Source organism: Notolepis coatsorum, assembly GCF_963971535.1.
Source record: "Notolepis coatsorum genome assembly, chromosome: 16".
In the NCBI taxonomy this organism is placed as follows: Eukaryota; Metazoa; Chordata; class Actinopteri; order Aulopiformes; family Paralepididae; genus Notolepis; species Notolepis coatsorum.
Window position 1 is genome coordinate 66,535,028 of NC_140180.1, and position 22,466 is coordinate 66,557,493.

The 22,466-nt window shown below is 43.1% G+C and overlaps 1 protein-coding gene across 1 annotated transcript in view; it reads left to right on the top strand.

The window, feature by feature from the left end:
• nxf1a (nuclear RNA export factor 1a) overlaps positions 1-6,483 on the top strand; it is a 33,562-nt gene extending 27,079 nt beyond the window's left edge. Inside the window, exons 15-21 of the mRNA XM_084331551.1 lie at positions 500-558; positions 2,708-2,823; positions 2,948-2,990; positions 3,311-3,383; positions 3,848-4,024; positions 4,317-4,377; positions 6,249-6,483. Coding sequence (XP_084187677.1) covers positions 500-558; positions 2,708-2,823; positions 2,948-2,990; positions 3,311-3,383; positions 3,848-4,024; positions 4,317-4,377; positions 6,249-6,287 — 568 coding nt within the window. The 3' untranslated portion in view covers positions 6,288-6,483. The remainder of the gene's footprint in view (positions 1-499; positions 559-2,707; positions 2,824-2,947; positions 2,991-3,310; positions 3,384-3,847; positions 4,025-4,316; positions 4,378-6,248) is intronic.
• Positions 6,484-22,466: the final 15,983 nt, after the last annotated feature.

Sequence of the window (22,466 nt, forward strand, 5' to 3'; positions counted from 1 at the left end):
GGGCGACTGCCCACAGACACCCATTTGATTTATTTAAAGTCGGCAGCAGCACGGAGTCTCGGGACTTATTTTATTTGGAATATAATGACTGTAGCAAAAGTAGCCTAGTTTTAAGTTAAAATATTATAAATCTACATGCCTTGAGGATGTCATTATTTATATAGCCTGCCTATCAGGCAAAAAAAATAATTCTAACGGAAACACTGATACCGTGATATATACCGTTACCGTCTATGCTTCAAATTATACCGTGATATAAATTTTAGACCATACCGTCCACCCCTAGGCTACATGTTTTATGTCTAATTAACATAACATGCAACGTGAGAAAACGCTAAAACTACCAAGCTGTGGGAATATTGCTTGGTCTAACTCAGTTGTCGCATGAATAGAACAAAGGCTGACCACATAATAATAATAATAATAGGCTACACGTTTTATGTCTAATTAAAATAACATGCAACATGAGAAAACGCTAAAACATATGTTTTCTCTACAGGAGCAGTCTGGCAGAATACCACAAAGTCAGTCGAAACCTGAAACGGATCAAAGAATCAGGTGAGTTTCCTAATCTAGCTGAATCTGCAATAATATGGCTTGTGTGCAGAAAGGATTTGTGGTACTTGCTGGTCGCAAGCTGTACTGTGTTTTTCAATACATTTCCCATGAGCATCTTTGCGAGGTTACTTCTGTGTGCTGTCCTTTTTTTTTTTTTTTTTTTTTTTTTTGCACAGACTTTCTGAAGAGCTAATTCTTGGTTTCTTGGCGGTTGAGGTGGTTGCATATTTGTGTTCCATTTTTGCAAAAAATATCCTGCGTTCTGTGCGCAAAGAAACGATGGCGTCTGGTTTGTTCCAGGCATACGTCTAGCTGGTCGCTCCAGACCACTTGAAGGCTGTAGCAGCGGTTGTGAGTGGTGTGTTGAGGCAGACATGCTCCAGGACTTCATACAAAAAAATACATTGTTGCTTTAATGTGAGCGGCGCCTCTCAACAGTTGAGATGTTTCCAGCTTGAGGTGCCTGAAGCTGAGTGCTCTGAAAAACATGCCCGGGTCCACATGTGGCCGCATCTCTCTGAAATGCTGTGGAGCATGAAGAGCTAACGTCTTCTATCCAGCCTCTTTGCTAACGTTACCTACAGCTGGCTTAGCATCATCTAAAAGATAAAAGCAGCGGTTCGTGTTTGCAATTCCAAATTGTACGAACAACAATACTCCCACTTTGCGTAGCATTCATAGACTATTATACGGTCATGCCACTCCATGAGCAGAGACCTGCTGCAGACAGAGTGGACGTAATGTAAATATTACAGATGGTAACTGACTGTTTTGACTGGCAATATGCATTAACTGCTTCTGCGCCAAGAACGAGTTATCTCGTTATTGCCCGCCAATCGAATAACGCCAATAACGAGTAAACTCGTTTTTAGGATTGTTATTTCCTTTATTTGCTATTGCCTTTCATAATTCATCCAGCATGGCTCTGGGAGACTCTGGACTCTGTCTGATATTGCAACGGCGCAATACCGCCGCCTGGTGGATTTCGGGCAATGTTGCACTCACTCTAAACAGGATGGTGCGTTCTGTGCATCGGTGAATATGTTCCTGGCAGAGCTCTCTTGTTATGTGGATCCAGACAACACTCTAGTGCATTGGATCGCTTTCGAGACGCAAGAATCAATATGCTTTCGGCGTTTATTGCGTCGTACAAACGGAAAATGGATCTAGCAGATGGAAATCAAATAATTGGAATATTTTTTCTCCAGACTCATCGGGCACAGGTAAGAGTAATCTAACGTTCATTCCAGCTCGAATGTCCATTTATTTCATTGCAATCCATCTGATCAACGTATGATGTCGTACTAAAGAAAGCCGTTACTGACAATCAAGGAATCATAAACGCCCCCCGCCCCCCCCCCCCCCCCCTTTCCTTCACGCATGATGGAGCATAATGTATACCGATCATATGCATTTGAATTTTTTAATGTAGCGTGTATAGGGACGAAACGCCAATCGATTATGTATAATATGCATCGGGCCTATAACTCGCATTCTAGGAATTACTGCAGACCACTCTAAAAACATACTTATATTCACAACGGTATTAAACGACAATGTATGAATGGAAAAATATAACGTTCCCACATCCGGAACGATAGATACCCGATGTTGAATGGGCCATAGTAATGTCGATATATCTATAATATTTAAAAAGTTATAGCCCTGCAAAGAAGGTGAGCGACTCCATAGGCTTACAGCGCTGGCAGTAGAGCTATAAGATGCTCAAATTGCGTGGCAGATATTGTGTTAAGCATCGGGTATATTGTTGTGCATTGTTACGTCCGTGGAGCGAGACATAATCAAATCAGTGTGTGTCTGACCAGCTCTGGGCTGGGTTAGGGTTAGGATCAAACTAATTGTGGTATTGTGTTATGCCTGTGTTGTGTTGCTCCTGTGTTGTGTTGCTCCTGTGTTGTGTTGGGGGCCTCCTGTGTTGTGCCTCCTGTGTGGTGTTGCTCCTGTGTTGTGTTGCTCCTGTGTTGCGCGTCGCCTGTGTTGTGTTGCTCCTGTGTTGTGTTGCTCCTGTGTTGTGTTGCTCCTGTGTTGTGTTGTGCCTGTGTTGTGTTGCTCCTGTGTTGTGTTGTGCCTGTGTTGTGTTGCTCCTGTGTTGTGCACGTCTTATATTTCCCCATGCATTCTCTTCCAGCGATGCGGTTTCGCCTACTGAAGCACACGCGACTAAACGTGGTGGCTTTTCTCAACGAGCTTCCCAAAACGCAGCACGACACTGCCTCCTTCAACGTCGACGTGAACACCTACACGGTTTGTCCACAAATGATTTTAAGACGACCAGTATTTATTTTACCCTCAAAAAACCATTCCCCATGGACCATTTCTGTCTTGCAAAATCTTAATTCTGTATACGTTTGCTTTTTTTTCTCTGCAGAATACGTTACTGTCTTTCACAGTCAGCGGTGTTTTCAAAGAAGGTGAGTGCAGAGACTGTGGTTTTTCAACAGTGATTCTCAGGGACATCTCCTCCGCTGGTGCCACACCCAAAATACTTTTATTTAGACATTAGACAGCGTTTCGATCCCAGATAGAATCTTTGTCAGGAACATCAGTTATCTGAGTTGTACAGAAAACTATAAAAGCACTTTAAATCCTGTCTCTGCCTTTTCTCTAAAAAAATTTTTTGGCTAGTCTGCTTTTAGTTTCCTTAATTTAAGATGAATTAATCAAAGGAATGTGTGGAAATTCCTTTCCTTAGTTGTGATACTGATTTGTGTTGTCTGTTTTTCTCCTGCAGTGGACGTTAAATCGCGTGACTCTACCATGGCCTTCTCCAGAGTCTTCATCACGGTCCCTGCCGCAAACTCTGGGTAATGTCTTAACAAGCTCCGGTTTGGTTTATATCGAGTTCCCTGTAGCCCTTGTTATCCAATGGCAAATGCCGCTTTTTCTTTGTTGTGTTAGCTGCAGGAGTTGTGCTTTTTTTTTTATTATGAAGAAAATACATTTTACATTAAAACCTCTCCTGGTAAATCTTTTTATTTCTTCGTCTTTTTCTCTTTCCCTGTATCCTCTGCATGATGACACATGGCTTTTGTCTGGCTGCTCCCTAATCCAGTCATCAGGACTTTGGGTTTTGTTTAGTTTCTTTAGCATTTCATAGCATTTTCTCAATGTAATGACACTTTCTAGTCTTCCTGCTTTCCACCTTTGTATTTATTTTGTGCTCCCCTCTTCATGTGGTTAAAAATAAGTGTGTGTGTATATATACACCTATTTAACTCTGAACAATGAAGCCAGCTCTGTCCTAACTGGCCCTGTGCCTGTGTTCCAGTCTGTGCATAGTGAACGACCAGAATTTCATCCGGATGGCCACCACGGAGGAGATCCGTAAAGCCTTTGTGGCCCCGGCACCCACCCCCTCCTCCAGCCCCGTGCCCACCCTCACGCAGCAGGAGATGCTCACGCACTTCTCACAGACGTCTGGGATGAACCTGGAGTGGTCCGAGAAGTAAGTGTCTGTGTGACAGTGTCTTAAGTGCGTGTGTATGTGTGCTCATCAGAATTGTCAAGTGTACGTGAATGTTGCAAAAAGTTATGGCATATTGGCAGCATTTTATTCATTTTCAAATAATGCAAATGCTTTTTGGAATTGGCACTGCTATTTTCCCCCATTGTACCAAAAACATACCTAACTGAAACTCCCCTTAATGTTTTTTCTTTGAGATAGTAGGAAGCTAGACAGAATAGGTCAAACACAGAAATGGTTCTAGCGGGATTCAAACCTTGGCCCTGTCTTCCAGGTGTCTGCAGGATAATGCGTGGGATTTCAACAGAGCTGGAGAGAGGTTCACTAAGCTGAAGGTAACATCAACGGACTATATTTCATATGGTGCCATGTAGTGTTGTCACAATACTAGAATTTTTACATCAATACAAGTTTAATATTGCAGTTCTCTATACCAAAGAAATACCAATAAAATAAATGCCACACATCAAAATCATGCATCTTAATTCATTATAATTTATATTTAATTACTAAATATTTTGTATGATAGATTTCAAGTATTAGTTTGTGTGTTACTCTTATCAGTAAGTTAATGTTGAAAGCTTGAAAGCATAGAAAATAGTAAAGAATATGGCAAACATCACTTTTGGATTAACCAATGAATGCCCGGCATGCCTGCAAATCAATGCCGATCTGACAATCTGGCATCTTCTAATTCTCACTGACAATCGTGTTATTGGTGTGAAATTAACTGTTTATAACATGGAATAAATGAATAAAAGCAATTCTGCTCAGTCCAGCAGGCACCGTACATAGAAGGGAACAAAAATAGGAAATGTCATCGCGTCACAATACCAGCATTCTATGTTCTGCTTGGTGCCAGACTTTTGTGTCTGTTCTATTGAAGTCTGTGAGAATTGGTATCCGTCTTCTTGTCCGACTCTGGAGAAGATGGTAAGCACATGTCCCATAATATTGGCGTGTTCCTTTATAACTGGTTCTGCGCCAAAAACGAGTATACTCGTTATTGCCGTCCAATCGAATAACGCCAACAACGAGTCAACTCGTTATTGTGATCGTTATTTCTTTTATTCGCTATTTCATAATATATTCATAATTCATCCACCAAGGCTCTGGGAAACTCTGGCACTCTGTCTGCGATTGCAACGGCCCGATACTGCCACCTGGTTTTGACCCCCCCCCCCATTTCCTTCATGCAATTCCCAATCCCCTTCCTGGTCGTTGCACACCAGTCGGACTGGGAGGGGCGGAGACTATCACATGCTTCCTCCGACACATGTGTAGCCAGCCCACCGCTTATTTTCACATGGCAGCGCGGACTCTCACTGGGGGAGTGTAACGTGTGGAAGGATCACACTACCTCCCTCAGATCCTTCCCTCGCTGTGCAGGCGCCCCGACCGAACTGTAGGAGTCGCTGTTTACAACGACCAGGATCCACCCCACCGGCTTTCCCACCCGCTGACACTGCCAATTGTGTCAGTATGGACGGCCGACCAAGCCGGAGGTACCGCGGCAGCTGGATTCAATCCCACTGTCTCTGCGGTGGTAGACAGACGCTTAGTCCGCTGCGCTACCCGGCCGCCCCCTAATTTTTTTTATTGTAGCGTGTAGGGACGAAATGCCAATGGATTAAGTATAATCGGGGCCTATAACTAGCGCTCTAGGAAAATACCCCAGACCGCTCTAAAACTATACTTATATTCACCACGGTATAAAACGACAATGTATGAATGGAAAAAGTATTACTTTCCCACATCTTGAATGATAGATAATCGATGTCGAATGGGCCATAGTTTATCAGATATAGCTATAATATTTAAATAGTTATAGCCCTGCAAACAAGGTGAGCGACTCCCATCGGTTACAGCGCGGCGGTAGAGCTATAAGATGCTGATATTGCGTGGCAGTTATTGTATTAAGGAAACATTTGCAAAGAAAATTACTTTTTGAAGGCACCTCTACCCTCATCCTGTAGCAGATAGCAGTTGTATGCAAAGTGGCACTAACACATTACACTGGCAAAAGTTTAACTTGTCAAGTTACAAACGCACTACAACAACAAAAACTAAACAAAAAAGTTGTTGGACTTTTGGTCATTGTGACAACACTAGTACCATGATTACTTTTAGTACCATGATTACTTTTAGTATAACCCACAAAGACAAGAATTATAGAAACTAAATTAAATGTCTCTTCTCTTCTCAGACGGATGGACAGATCCCTGACATTGCTTTCATAAAGTGAAGATTTGAATGATCTATTCTGTGGATATTAGTCATAGGACTTCAGGACTCTAGTTGTATTGTTTTGTTTGAACGCCTTTTTTTCTCTGCCTTTGTTTAACTTTTTTTTGTGATACATTTTGTAATATTTTTATTAATCTACCTTGTTTTACAGTTAATTTTATTATGATAAATAAATAAACTTGTGTTCAACTTGATTTAGTGTCTCATGATGTTGAAATATTGAACATGACATTGACATTCTCCAATTTCGCTATTCTATTTTTATAAATTGTTTACACTTATTAATTAACTCTTTCCCCGCCAACAACAAGTTTACTCGTTATTGGGAGCCGACGCTTGAACGCCAACAACAAGTATACTCGTTATTTGATCCTTTTTTCCGATATTTGTATTCATTATTCATCCAGGGACCTTGGTGTTACCATAGGGAATGAGTTGAGATCGCCAAAGTGCAATACCAGCCGCATCCAGCTAGACGGCGGTATCGAGCACCCTTTGAAACCTTGTATCTTGTCCTGTGCAACGGTCAAATGTCACCGGCGGTGGTGCAGTGCTCATGGGACGCGGTAGCACGCCGTTCCACCTCCTTTCTGAGCAGAAGCACGCACATGCACACAAAAATGCGTTTCACAACTTTCACTCGACTCTCATGCCGTGCGCCAAGTACCTGGCTACTTGTCTTTGCATAACAATAGCATAACAAAGAACGAGAAGAGCAAAACCAAAATACAAGCCCTGTACCAATTGGTGAGGGTTTGCTTGAGCTGTGGAACCTCTCACTATGTGACAAATGGTCCTGACTGGAAGGATGAGACATTTCTTAAGTTGTGCTTCAGAAGGAAACTGTCCTCCTCTGGAAGATAAGGGTGTTGTACAGAGGGCTAACATTTTCAACAAAGGCAAATATTTATTAAATAGATTGAATAGCTTTGATAAAGCAGGTCTTACTGTACCCATTGGTCGGGGCTTGCTTGACTGTTTTGAAACCACTCTTGTGAAACAAATGACAAGTTACATTGTTCATTTAGTTTGTATTTACTTTTCTAGTTTAAGTTAATTCAATTAAAGAAATTGTAACTACAATGTAACTACAATTACATTTAAAACATTGTTTTTCCGCCATATCTGTCCACCATATCTGTTGACCATATCATTTCTTTATATATTGAAGGCTACATCCCGCTACCTTTTTCAGCTTCTCTATTTCAAGGCAATATTTACAAAAACTAAACTAAAACTAGTAATTTCCTATACAAACATGTTTCCTACTATTTATGCACATAATAATCCTAATGCTGGTCAGAGCTGTTCTGTGCACAGGCGAGGGAACATTTGTGCATGCGCGCGGGAGTCCGCATGCACGTGACATCATTAAAACACAGTGCAACCCCTTATGAAAATCACCACTGCACCACTGGGCTCACTTTTCTTTTGTCGGGCCAGTCTAGCGGTTCTCCCAGTTGCATTGAAGCGCGTCAAATATCCCCGATCCATATGTTGTGGTGGGTTATGTCGTGGACCAAATGGACATCGGATGTACCAGATGGCGATCAAACAATTGGAATATTATTTTTGGAATAGGCTACTCCCGATCACAGGTAAGGACTATCTGGTGTCAATTTTAGCTTGATCGTGCTTTTTTTTTTTTTTTCAATTTCTTTTTTATGACAACACAAATCACATGACATCAACAATAATAATAATAATAATAATAACAAGACATAACATGAAAATAAAACATTTCCAACAGACTTAAAGGGGACATGCATTGCTATTCCTAGCACTATATGGGCAACTTTAGACAATTCCTGTGAGTCTATTGAAGACATCTGTACGTTTTTTTTTTAAATTCATTGTTTTATATTTCTAATCAAGTACTCAACCATCATTTTTCATCAGGATTTCAGGCTGTTCTGGCCTGGCTCCGCCCATAAGCACTTTGAGTGACAGTCAGTCCACAGAGAGAGGGAGAGATCTCTTCCTTTCTTTTTTCTTTCTTTCACTCTCTCCCTCTCCCGTTCGGGGGTGTGCCGCGCGTTCAAATCAGGATGGCCTAATTTACTGGAGCAGGAAATGGTCTGAGCTGAATCGGAGCAATCCGCCAATATGGTATTTAGACACTAAAACACATTGATACTAACTCCTATTACTATAATACAATGCTAGAGACTGAAAAATGACATTTATAATGCATGTCACCTTTAAAATAAGAGATAATTATAAAAGAAAAACGGATACATGGACTCTCGCTCGTTCTCACCCCAGGACCTCAACGTGAGTTACATACATAATATATTATTCAGTAATCAAAATTTCCAAATGTATATGCGTTCTTTTAACTTTGCCACCGCCGCCAACCAAATTGCAATATTGGATTCATTAACACCTAAAACATGTGCAGTGGATATCTCCAGATATATCACATCAAGATAGGTGAGAATCCATACCTTTGGGCAGAGTTTGTCTGGGTGAATCCAATGTGAGGCAATCAGCTTTTTGGCGGCCGTGAGGCCGGCTAAAATGAGTCTTCATATGTGTAGAGGTCAGTAATTGAGAGACATCATTCAATAACAATACAGAAGGAAGAAAGGGTATGGTCAGAGAGAAAATATCTGAGCTGAGGTAACATTTTCCCAAAAGAGCTCAACAGGAGGACATTCCCAGTACATATGCATAAATGTTCCAGTGGTACTGTTTGGACACAAGGTACATCGAGAGTCAGGTTTGAGACCCATTAGATTCAATCGTCTAGGGGTCAAATAAGTCCTGTGAACAAAATTTAGATGAATCTGTTGGTGATCTGGGTTGCGTGAGGATAGCCGAACATTTCCCCAGACTGCATCCCAATCAAAATCTACATCCAACTCCGGGACATCCTTTCTCCAAATCATATCCAGGGGGAGGTCTTTATACGAGGACATAAGTAAATGGCGATAAAAGTCAGAAACGAAGCCTCTCGGTGTCTCTTTGTCATAAAAGAATTTGTGAAAAAGGTGATGCACTAGTCACTAGTGGAACATGGAACGCCATGAGCCTTCAGAGCTGCTCTTATTTGTAAATAAAAGAAAAAGGAGGTTCCGGGGAGATCATATCCGTTGGATAGATCCTGGAAAGAGCAGAGACCAGAGTTATCGAAGATATCCCCAACGTGTGGATGCCTTTCTTTTCCCATCTAGGGTACCTAATAGGTTGTTGTCCAATAAGGAGTAAATTGTTATTAAATAGAGGGGAATGCGTGTGCCATTGATGGCGGTTAGTACACACTTTCTGGGTGTCACGCCAAGTCTGGATCACATGTGTGATAAGGGGGCCAAATCGTAATTTGCATTGCTTAATTGATATGTTGGTGTACACAATATCCTGAAGTCTATGGGGACACCATCTTCTCCTCCAATGGTCGCCAAGACACGGCTGCTTGAGTGTCAAACCAAGTGATCAGAGGTCTCGGAGAGAAAGCTTGAAAATAATACTTAAAGTCTGGAAATGCTAAGCCCCCATCGAGTTTACTCCTTTGGGCAGTTGATCTCTTCAAGCGCGGACGTTTATTGTTCCAAACGAATTTATATGAGGCAGAGTGCAATTTCTGCCAGTAACCAACAGGAGGAGGTAACGGGAGCATGGAGCTGATCAAGTTAATTCTGGGTCAAATATTCATTTTAATTATTGACGCACAGGCCTGTAATGCATTTTTTTATTTGGACCATCTGTTGAAGTCATTCGTAATCCTGTCACCCAAGCTGGAGTAATTATACCTTACCGTCTGGCTAATAGTGGGGAATTTTTCAAAACCGAGACATTTAAAGTGCTCCACCATAAGTATGTTTGCAGGTAGGATGGTCGCCTTCGCAGGCTCGTTAAGTGGAAGAAAAGCAGATTTTGGCCAGTTGATCTTAAAGCCGGACAGGCTGCCAAATTCATCTATCACTCTGAGCAGATGAGGCAGAGAGACTGAGGGATTCTGCATAAACAGGAGTACATCATCTGCGTATAAGCTGATATGGTGATGTGTGCCCTGAATTGAAACGGGAGATATAATTTGGGATTGTCTTATGTATTGAGCTAGAGGTTCGAGGGATAAGGCGAAAAGTCCGGGACTAATGCCCCTTTTCCACTGCATGGTACCTACTTGACTCTACTCTACTCGGCATTTTCGGTTTTCCATTACCATGGTACTTTTTGGGTATTTTTTTAGTCCCTGCTCTGTCAAGGTTCCAAGCGAGTACAAGTGGTACCAGAAAAGTGACGTGAAACACTGCAGACCACTGATTGGTCAGAAGAGCGAAACGTCACGTTGGAGCGTCTGCACAAAAACAGAAAGCCGCCATCTTTAATGCCTCGCTTAGGATTCATTATTTGTTTGCAGCAGGAACAAGTGCAATAAACAAAAAAGGATATATTCACTGTGTATTCTGCCTCATTTATTGATGAAACAAAACCGACATCAACACAATTTGCCACCGAGCGGAGAGTTTAGTCTCACAAAAAGATTGCTGATTTGTTAAGCTTGTTGTTAGCTTAGGTGCTAATGTGACGGATCATATTGGTCTGCGTTGCGTTGTTGTTAAATGTTAATGTCCCGAGGGGGAGTCGAACAGGGGAGCTCCCGCGCCGCGGGCGACGACACAGGCCGCTGCACTAAGAAGTGAATTCACTGCTATGTACCGTACCTATGCGTCTGTTAACCCTGTTATGAGGAAGTGAGTTTAACTTACCAGCCCGTAATGCCACAGTCACTTGTCAACACCCCTGTTTCTGTGACTGTGGATAGACTCACGGGCTTCCCCGTTACACTCACCTCCCTAAACTCACGCCCCTCAGGACATCTGGGTCACTGGGCACCACTGTGACGGATCATATTGGTCTGCGTTGTGTTGTTGTTAAATGTTAATGTCCCGAGGGGGAGTCAAACAGGGGAGCTCCTGCGCCGCGGGCGACGACACAGGCCGCTGCACTAAGAAGTGAATTCACTGCTATGTACCGTACCTATGCGTCTGTTAACCCTGTTATGAGGAAGTGAGTTTAACTTACCAGCCCGTAATACCACAGTCACTTGTCAACACCCCTGTTTCTGTGACTGTGGATAGACTCACGGGCTTCCCCGTTACACTAATGTGCTTGCGTTTTAGCATGGCTAGCGTACATAGCGTGATCAATATAACTCGCTATTGATTGTTTGTACTAGTAACGTTAATGCTAGTAGAATAGACACAACGTGAGGTAATCACCATCCATTTTAAACCGGTTATTACCTAATGCTAACGTTAGCAGATAGACGCGAGAGGTAACGTTAAAGCTTGTAAAATAGACACAATGAGAGGTAACGTTAGCGTTAGCAGAATAGAAACAACAAGAGTCTGGTTAATGTTATTGATTGATTGAAAACTGTGTTTTACTCTGGCTTGCTATGCTCACAGAGCTCATGCTGTACACCAGCAGCCCGCCTCCCCACACGGAGACAAACTGAGTACTACCTGCAGTGGAAAAGGAACGAAGTACCAGATACCTAAAGCGAGTAGAGTAGAGTAGGGTTGAGTCGAGTAGGTACTATGCAATGGAAAAGAGGCATAGGACAACCCTGTCTAGAAGAGTGCGAGACAGAGAAGAGTGGCGAACAGAACTTCCCTGTTAAGTTCATGGCCGAAGGCCCTGTGTAGAGAACTTTGATCGTATGAATGAAACCCTCACCCAACCCCATCCTTCTAAGAACTGCCCACAAGTAAGACCACTCCAATCTGTCAAATGCCTTCATTGCGTCCAAGGACATGACCGCTGTAGGGACTGCAACATCCTTGCTGGCATCAATCACGTGCAGTAACAGTCTGATGTTGTCAGTAACCAGGCGGCCCCTTATGAAGCCGGTCTGATCAGGGTGAACTAGAGATGTCATATGCTTTTGAAGTGGTGGCTAGAACGGGCGTTTTTAGGGTTAGAAAACATTGGGGGCTTCAGCCCAGGGGGTGGAGGGGGAGTTGAGAGGGATCTGGGCAGTCCCCATAGAAAATTCAAAGTTAACAGGACCAAATCATCAGTTTCTTATTTGTTTATTTAACCTTTATTTAGCCAGATAAAACATTGATCTGGTCCAATAGGCCCCAACAGGAGTACAAATATGCATATATATATATATATATATACATACATACACACCAATAACAAAATAAAAACACAGTTAAGAATCATATACATAAGCGGGTGGCTACGTGGCGCAGTGGGCAAGGCGCTCGCAACGAATGCTGGAGACTGGGTTCGAGCCCCGCTCTCCACATTGCTTTCAGTTTAGCTGGTCGTCCACAGTAATACACATTGGCCGTATTACGGGGAGGGAAACTGAAGGGTGGGGATCGGGCGTTGTGGACTCCTACAGGTCGGTTGGTGCGCCTGCGCAGTAGAATCAAGACGCGACGCCCAGACCCCCGACGCTGAAAGATCGAGCTGCGCAGGTGAAAAGATGCGACGGCTGTTACCTCGAGTATCGGAGGGGACTTGTGCTATGTATGACTTAGTCCACATTGCAGCCGGCTTGTGGGAGGCAAGAAACAACGTTCGAAGACAGGGGAGGGTTGAATTGGATGATATGAAAATTGGGATGGGAGAAAAATAGAAATGGGAGAAAAAGTGGATAAAAAAAAAGAATCATATACATAAGCAAATAAACAAACAAACAACCATATGCACAGCCTACAAAAGAAATAAACAGTTAATCTCTAGTCTTTACAGTTTGCTTCGATTGCATAAACACTCAAATCAAAAGTATTACACAATTATCAAAACCTTACACTCAAGGAGCAAAACATAGGCCCAGATTTGCACCCCTATAAGCACAATGTCAGCCTCACACTTTTTGCAAAACAATACACAGTGATTTGCAAAACACTAAACACAGTGTGGTCAAATTACCACACATATGAGCCAATTGGTTAAACACAGCCATCAGATGCACAAACACACCATTGCTTAATTGTAGATACACCAATGAGGTTTAAGAATTGAAAATGGGGGACCCTGATGTAAACAAGACGAAAGTCTTTCTCTGGTCTGCATCCCCTTAACAATTGTATGTATTGAGCTGTACTGTACTGTACCCATTCTGCAATCTGTTAATAAAGTTTTCAATCAATCAATCAGCACTATAAAAATGCAGCAGGTGAGTTCACCTGTCTTCAACCAAAATGGAAGGAGAGTGAAGTACTGTACACAGAGAATGTGGACATATACAATACATTCACCAAACACTACACAAGACAACCAATGATGCAGACTGATGAAAATATAAATGTTCTCTCCATATATCCAAATCAGTCAACATGTCAACATGGAGAATCACAACAAAAAATTATCTTGCCAGATCCAGCTAGGCAAAGAGATAATGTCTAGTATTTTCTGTACTCTATTTAAATGTTTTCTATTTTTGTTTTTGTTTGACTGTAATTTTAACCTATACTGGATACAGTATTTTATGTTTGTCTGATATTTGCTGAGCTTACAGTGTTATGCACACTGTAGTAGCATGAAAACTGGGACATTTGTTTTGTTGTGATTCTCCATGTTGAAATGTTGACTGATTTGGTTATATGGAGAGAAGATTTATATTTTCATCAGTCTACAGCATTGGTATTGTGTAGTGTTTGGTGAATGTATTGTATATTTGCACATTCTCTGTGTACTTCACTTACAGTACTCTAATCACTGAGAAGTAGAATAGCTAAATGTGTTTTAGGTTAAGCACAGCAGTGTGTAACTGGTTCAAACTGAATTAAGTCATATGAAACATGTGTTTCATATGGTAACAAAATGTAGTTTTTATAAATTAGTGTATAGTTTTGACAAGTGTTTAATTTAGCAAAGGTGGTTGTGCTAATTGTGTGTAGTGTTTTGAAACACCGGCCCCTGTTTCAAAAGTCGTGCTTAAGCAATCGGGGGAAAAAACTGTATTGTGTGTTTCATTATTATACATATGTCTCAGTCTTCTCATAAAAAAAATATTCGATTTTTGGGTCTTTTCCTGCCTTTGGTCCGCTTTGCATTCACATCTCAAATGAACAGCAGCAGGGTTCACTTGCAAGAGTGAATGAGCTTTCACACCACCCCAAACCAACGGACTATCCGAGGAAATTAACCAGGGTTCGATTAAATCTTATTATAGTTTATCACAGTATCATGAGCATGTCTTTGTCAGTGGACACTGGACATGGGTATGGATGGCTCCAGGTGCTGCTGCGTTAAAGTGCACATCTTCAATACCTATCTGGGGCTGTAACTCTATACCAGCTCTTCATGGAGAACAATCTCCATGACACATTCTCAGAGACTGTGACTCTGCTGAAGATCATGATTACAACGCCGATGACCACAGCTGAAGCAGAGAGGTGCTTCTCAACGCTGAAGAGAATCAAGACCTTCCTCAGGAACACCATGTCACAGGATCGTCTCAATGCACTGGCCATGCTCTCCATGGAGAAGAAACTGATAAAAGACATCCCTGACTTTAACAATAAAGTCATTGAGAGATTTGCATCTCTCAAAGAGAGAAGAGCCAAATTCATGTACAAATAGTAAAGCCACAAGGTGGCATGGCTGTGACTGAGCCACTTAACTTTGAGTTTATTTTTATTTGATGGCACTGGTTATTTCTAATCTAAGATTTTTGTAAGACATATTGTGCTTCTCAGCCTCTTCCCCAGAAGAACATTGAACACTAATCTCTCCACAGGTCACTTTAAACACATAAGAAAATGTCACAGGAAGGTGAAAAAGGTCACTTGTTGTGGTTCTTCTTGTATGTACATATAGTAGTAGTAGCATTTGTATTGCATTTTATCTCAGGACTTGACTTGTACTGTCTATTTTGCACAATTTGCACACTGGGTAGTCCTTCTCATACGACCATATTTTTATCTTTATTACTTTATATCTTTATTTACTAGGTATATGTTCATAATTGGTCATTGAAGCACCATAATAAATGTTCTTTCACCTTAAACCGTTCAAGTTTGTTTATTTGTCACAACAAAATACAGAATACTTGATGATGAAATGCTTGTTTCTGTATGAGCCCCTGAGATTGTGCTACATGCAGTTAAAAAAAAAAAGGAGTAAGTAAAGGAATGTTCAGTCAATATACAGAGTAATTACTGAGGTTTATATCAAGTTTCTTTAATAGTTGTCATACAGAAGTACAGAATACTTTCATACAAAATGCTTCTTGACTGTATATTGATATTGGTAAATGGCTGCATTTATATAGGTCTTTTATCCAAAGGCCAAAGCCAGCCCCCCCCCTCACACCTTTCCAGGCCTTCACAGGAATGAGATCAACAGATGGCAGCCCCCCCCCCCCCCCTCAGGGCCAGGCTCTGTTCTTAAGTTAACGACAGGAAATAAACGAGTGTTGTATAAATTACAATATACTAGTAGACACAATACCTACAATAGAATACCTGTTGTTTACCAAGTGTCCTCATTGATCAGGAGGAGGTGAGCAGGACGAGTCTCCCCCACCGCACCTCCACATTGTATTATTAACTGTCGACAAGTCTGAGTCTCCAGACCAGCAGACAGCACAGCAGTACACAGTCCCAGCCTCCCAGGTCTCTCCACTTCATCTCCATCATGTTCTGTCATTTACATGGAGCAATGGCGCCACCTCCTGGGAATATGTGGTATTGCAGTAATTATTGCACATTGGTGAGCAGGCAGCGCTGCACAGCAGAAGATACAAAAAAATCGCACATGCGCATAAGCGCCCCTCCAAAGTAACGTCACGCCGGCCGCCACTGCCTATCTGTACTATTTAAAAGCACAGTGCAGGACACACTCAAAGGTTATCGCACCTCAGAGATGGCAGTGGACATGTATGACAGGACAAAGGCCATATGTAATGGGATGCCTTGGGATTGAGGAACATACTACCAGCCAAAGGAGGAAGCAGAGAAGGATGGACGAGTATGTAGTTGAGTCATCTTGTGGCACAAGCAGGGGCGTAGCTGGGGGGGGGGTAGCTTAGGATGATTCCAAGGGCCCAGCACTGGGGAGGCCCAAAAAAAAAAAAATTGCCAATTTTTTTTTTGCTCGCGCGCTTACGCACGCTCGCATTCACTGGGGGCCTACAAATACATTCTTTCATGGGGCCCAGAATCTGGAGCTACACCCCTGGGCACAAGCTCAGACCTCAGCTCAGGAGATCAGCTGAGACAGAGACTGTTCTATCTAGTCCTCGACAGAATGCTGCAAGAGCTTGAGAGCAGGTTCTAATGAGTTGGAGAACAACTTATGAGAGGCATACAGGCATGTTATCCAGCCTCAGACCAGTTTCTCTCAGTGGAATTGCTGCAACCCCTCGCCCCACATTACAATATCCAACTACTGCCAGAGGAGATCACAGTTGCAAAGTGTTTCCTGGCCAGGACAGGCAGAGATGCAGTCCCTATACTATCCAAAGTGTCTTTTCCCTCCTGGATGATAATAATAATAATAATGCATTTGATTTATAAGGCCCCTTTCAGGACACTAAAAAAAAAGTCTACAAATTGGTGAATGAAACAATTATAGGATCAAATGAAAACTTACAAAAAATGGATGTTTAAAAGTACTAAAAACCAACAAAAAATACTGAACACTAACAAACATTCAGCAATAGGGATGCTGCCATCTTAAAAAAATATATATATATATTAAGCTCCCTGGCTATAGGAAAACATCCGGGGCTAAAGCCGCCGAAAGCCCAGGGCTAACAACGCCACTGGGCTAGAACCTTGGCATACAGCTTTAGGTCGGCTCCGAGGAGACTTAGGGGCCTGTAGCTGCCACATTCGGTGGGGTCCTTATCCTTATCCTTCTTGAGTAAAACAGATATAAGCGCCATATTGACGTCTCTGGAAAAATTGCCCTCTTTGATTGAGTGTAAAATCATTGAGAGTAATAAGGGACCGAGCACATCCCAGAATGCGAGATAGAGTTCCGGTGGAATGCCGTCCCATCCGGGAGCCTATCGTGCAATGCTTTTATACCGATCGGGCTGATAAGTGTTTTTAGTGTTCAATACGAATGCCGTTACTGGCAATCAAATAATCAGAAACGACCCCCCCCCCCCCTTTTCATGCATTCATGATGAAGCAATACCTATGATATAGATTTGATTTGGGAATAATAGCGTGTACAGGCAAAAAACTGCAATGTTTATAGTAGAATTAACGTACTATAAAGCTATTACTCAGCCCATCGGGAATTACCACAGACCACGATAACCACTTATATTCACCACGGTATAACACGGGAACGTATGGATGAAGAAATTCATTATTTTTCATGTATTGAACGATAGATAGGTGATGTCAAATGGGCCATAGTATTGTATCCATAGCTATAATATAGTTATAGCTCTACAAACAAGGTGACGTACTCCCAGAGGTGCAGTGCTCATGCCACGCGGTACCACGCCATTCCGCCACTTTTCTGAGCAGAAGCACACACATGCACGCGCGTGCACACAAAAATTCGTTCACAACTTTCACTCGACTCGTCGTGCCGTGCGCCAAGTACCGGTACTTATCTAACTACTTGTCTTTGCATAACAATAGCATAACAAAGAACGAGAAGAGCCAAACCAAAATACAAGCCCTGCGGGGGTTTGCTTGACCTGTGGAGCTCTCACTCAAATGGTCCCGACTGGAAGGATGAGACATTTCTTAAGTTGTGCTTCAGAAGGAAACTGTCCTTCTGTAAACTGTAAGTTACATTGTTAATTTAGTTTGTATTTACTTTTCTAGTTTAAGTTAATTCAATTAAAGAAATTGTAACTACAATATTGTATCTACAATTACATTTAAAACATTGTTTGTTTTTCAACCATATCTGTTGACAATATAATTTCTTTATATATTGAATGCTACATCCTGCTACCTTTTTCAGCTTTTCTATTTCAAGGCAATATTTACTAAAACTAGTAATTTCCTATACAAACATGTTTCCTACTATTTATGCATAATAATCATCTGTTATGTGCGCACGCGAGGGAACATGTATGCGCATGCACGCGCATACGCGGGAGCGCGCGTGCACGTGATGTCATTATAAACAGAGTACAGGCACTTCTGAAATTACCACTGCACCCCTGCGTACTCCTATATTTTAAAGCGTGGCAGTGCTAGAATGGGGCCCGACTGATCCCTGGCGGTCAATGAGTTAATGATGTCACTTTTAGATGTGGTGATGCGAGGGCCTACTGCTCAGTCAGGGCTAACCTGAAAAATGGCGTCAAGTGGGCCAAGCACAAACCCATCCGTCTCCTCAGATTCTGGTGAACTTCTACTTGTGTGCCATAGAAAGCATACTCACTAACTTGCATCACAGTTTGCTATGGCAAGAGCTCTGCCTCAGACCGGAAAGCACTGCGAAGGGTGGTGAAAACCACCCAACACATCACCGGTACACCATTCCCTGCAATTGACACTGTCCAGCTCAAACGGTGTCTGAGGAAGGCATTGTCGGGTACGCCTCTCATCCCCATTAGACTGTCTGGAAGGCGCTATACGCATTCAGTTCCAGGACCATCAGGCTCAGGAACAACTTCTTCTCCTTAGGTGTCATCCCGCTGAACCCCCAGCCCCCAGACTTTCTCTTTCTCTTACATGCACACACTCTCCATACTGTATAAACTCTGAACTCTATTGCCACTCAGGCAGCACGGTGGTGTCACCTCACAGCCAGAAGGTCCTGGGTTCGATTCCCACTTGGGGACCAGTTTGCCGCGTTGCCAGGTACCCAGGTGGGGTATCTCCCAAGCCTTTCTGTGTGGAGTTTGCATGTTCTCCCCGTGCTCGAAAAGGGTTTCCCCTCCCAATAAGATACACCCAATGGAAAAACATGCAGAACAGATCGCTAACACTGTCGCGTCCCTGACGAAGACAGACAAGAGCCCACGCCGTAGCCCATGTCTGCTCCCTTGGGGGGAAGGACGACGGAATGGGTCAAGTGCAGAGACATTTCATCTGCGACTCGTGAATGTGTGTGTTCCTGTGTCGCCCATCTTGCATGTGTGTGTTAATCTGCATGACAATTAAAGACTTCTATACTCAACCTATACCTTATGAACTCTGACTCATACTTACAGTATCTACTGCCTACAATTGTCTTCAACGCTATCCAATCTATAGTCTATCCATATTTACATTTATTAATTTAGCTGCTGCAGTGACTTACAAATTGATCTGCGATAGAAGGGTACCACCAAGAGTAAAGGGAAAGGTCTACAGCACGGTAGTGAGACCAGCTATGCTGTATGGTCTAGAAACAGTGGCACTTACCAACAAGCAGGTGGCGGAGCTCTCTGGGAGTAACAAGGTTGGACAAAATCGAAAATGTCTACATCAGAGGAACGGCCCATGTTGAGCAGTTCGGGCAGAAAGTGAGAGAAGCAAGACTGAGATGGTTTGGACATGTGCGGAGGAGGGAGGTGGGGTACATCGGGAGGAGGATGCTGGAGATGGAGCTGCCAGGAAAGAGGAGGAGGGGAAGGCCCAAGAGGAGGTTTATGGACAGTGAAGGAGGACATGCGGGCAGCGGGAGTGACGGAGGACGACGCAGATGACAGAAACAGATGGAAACGGATGATCCGCTGTGGCGACCCCTGACGGGAAAAGCCGAAAGAAAAAGAAGAGGAGGGGTACACTTCGGGTAAGTGGTATTGTTCGACTAGCAGTGCATAGTTCGAGTACATAATAGTATAGACATAGTAAGTAGTATAGTCCAGGGGTTCCCAAACTTTTCAGGCCAGGACCCAGAAAATAAGGCGTCAGAGAGCCGCGGCCCAATGCACATCGTCAGGCTTTTTTTTTTTTTTTTTTTGCCAGGCGACCGATTTTTTAAGCCAAATATCACTTCAATCCTATTAAGTTAGTTCAAGTTAGTTATTCATTTATATGTGCTATTTATGAGAGGGCTAACTTGTTGCAAAATAATAATGATAATAATAATAGCCTCATTAAAATACTATTGTTGCTTCGGTTGTTTTCAGCGTTTTATGTGCATAATCTGTTATTTAGTTTGAAATGTTTGTTGAAATAAGTAGATTTTTCATTTTGTTTATTTATTAAGTTAATATAAAACCATATAGTCACATTTTAGAATACAATAGAATAGAATTTTAGAATACAACTAGAAACACTGTCCTGGCCTGCTTCTAAGTTCAGTGGCCTGAGATTATTATTATTATTTTTTTTTTAATCATCTCGCGGCCCACCCGTGGCTGCTCGCGGCCCACCTTTGACCCCGACTTTGGGAACCACTGGCTATAGTCAGTAGATAGTAAAGACGGTAGGGGTGTAACGGTACGTGTATTCGTCCCGCAAATTTACGGTACGGCCGTCACGGTGCGGGTACGCGCAGCCATACGAAGAATACGCCTCACAGCGCAAACACACGAGTCGCACATGTAGGTACTCGCGAGGTCCGTGCGAGAATATCGCGCGTGGCTGGGCACACTGAGTCACGGCGCAGGCAGACCAGCCGTGCACGCAAACACTCGCGGGCAGTGGCGTCGCGTGGGTAAAATAACAGGGGAAGCCAAAAAAAATTATTATTAAAAAAAAGAATTATTAAATATTTTTATTAATATTTTTTTTTTTTTTTAAGTCAAGCAGTCACCATGTACACTACAGTATGGCTCGGCGGCCAGTCAAACTTTATTTTTATTTATTTAACAGATTGCAGAATGGGTACAATACAGTACGGCTCAATACACACAATTGTATAAGGGGATGCAGACCAGAGAAAGACGTTTGTCTTGTTTACATCAGGGTCATTAATACTGCTGGAGCATTGGTTCGTTTTTGGTCCGATTTTTCCTTGCACGATTTTGCGCGCCGCGTGGGAGCAAATTCGAGACACATATTCGGTTGCAAAAAGGTGTCCCACGGTCTCCTCTATGGTCGTGAATATTTTCACGCGAATCGGAATCACGGCGCGCCCGTGGGACACTTTTCCGTTTCGGCGAGTTTATTCCACGCTTGCGGCTTTCCTTTTCTAAGCATTTTCGGGGCTACATGTGAATGAGTAAAAGTTGCGGGACGCCCAGATGTTTCCACGATAGAAAGCTCGCGTGGATCCCATAATAGGCTCACTTAATACAGCGTTTTTAAAATCACGCGACATTTTCAGGGTCGCGAGCCGACCTTTTCCCCTCGTTTTCGATGATGGAAGTGATTTAGGAAAAGCTTCGGCACGCCGAGAGGTACCAGTGGATTTAATCTCGCGAGGATCGGGGCAATATTCGGCCCGTGGGAGCAGTCACGGGTTAATACAATGTTCAGAGTGCAGAGGGGAGGTGTGCAGAGGGGAGGCCACACTCAGGATTCTTCTCACAGCCCCGTTTTAAACTTTTAGGGTGTGGCAGTCAGCTCGAATCTGATTGGCTAGGATCGGTTTTGGACTCTAGATACATGAATCACATGGTTGAGGCTGGAGGAGAAAGAGACCTACCCCCTGCCTCTCCTCTAGCTGCAGTGAGCATAGTGAGTCTGACAGTGTGTTAGAGGGAGTGAGAAGGAGAAGAGGGAGACATATTTCATATTTGATATTAATTCATATTTTAATAGGGAGGCCTGGCTTCCGTTGGCTTCCATAAGGATTCGCCACTGCTTGCGGGTTCCGTGCGAGATCGTGCGCGTGGCCTGGCACACCGAGTCTGACTTCAGAGCGCACGGAAGCGCACGGAGGAAGGCACATTTACATTGGAACAGCTGTAAATGCCAGTCTATATGCGAAGTCAGTCCGCGATTGAAGATTTTTTTTTTTTTATTGATCTTTTTCCCCCCTCCATTTTCCTCCGATTTTCTCTCATCCCAATGTTAGTCGTATGCCAATTCCCAATCCCCTTCCTGGTCGCTGCGCACTTACCCCCCACAGTCAGATCATCTGGGAGAGTGGAGGCTATCACGTGCTTCCTCCGACACACGTCCAGCCAATCAACCGCTTCTTTTCACCTGGCAGCGCAGATCCTCCCTGAGAGGGCGTAGCGTGTGGAAGGATCACACTATCCCACTCAGGTCCTATCCGCGCTTAGCAGGCGCCCGACCGAACTGTAGGAGTCGCTGTTTACAACAACCTGGACCCACCCCGCCAGCTTCTCCCAGTGTGAACGGCCAGCCAAGCTGGTGACAACCCCGGAGCTGTGAGCTGGATT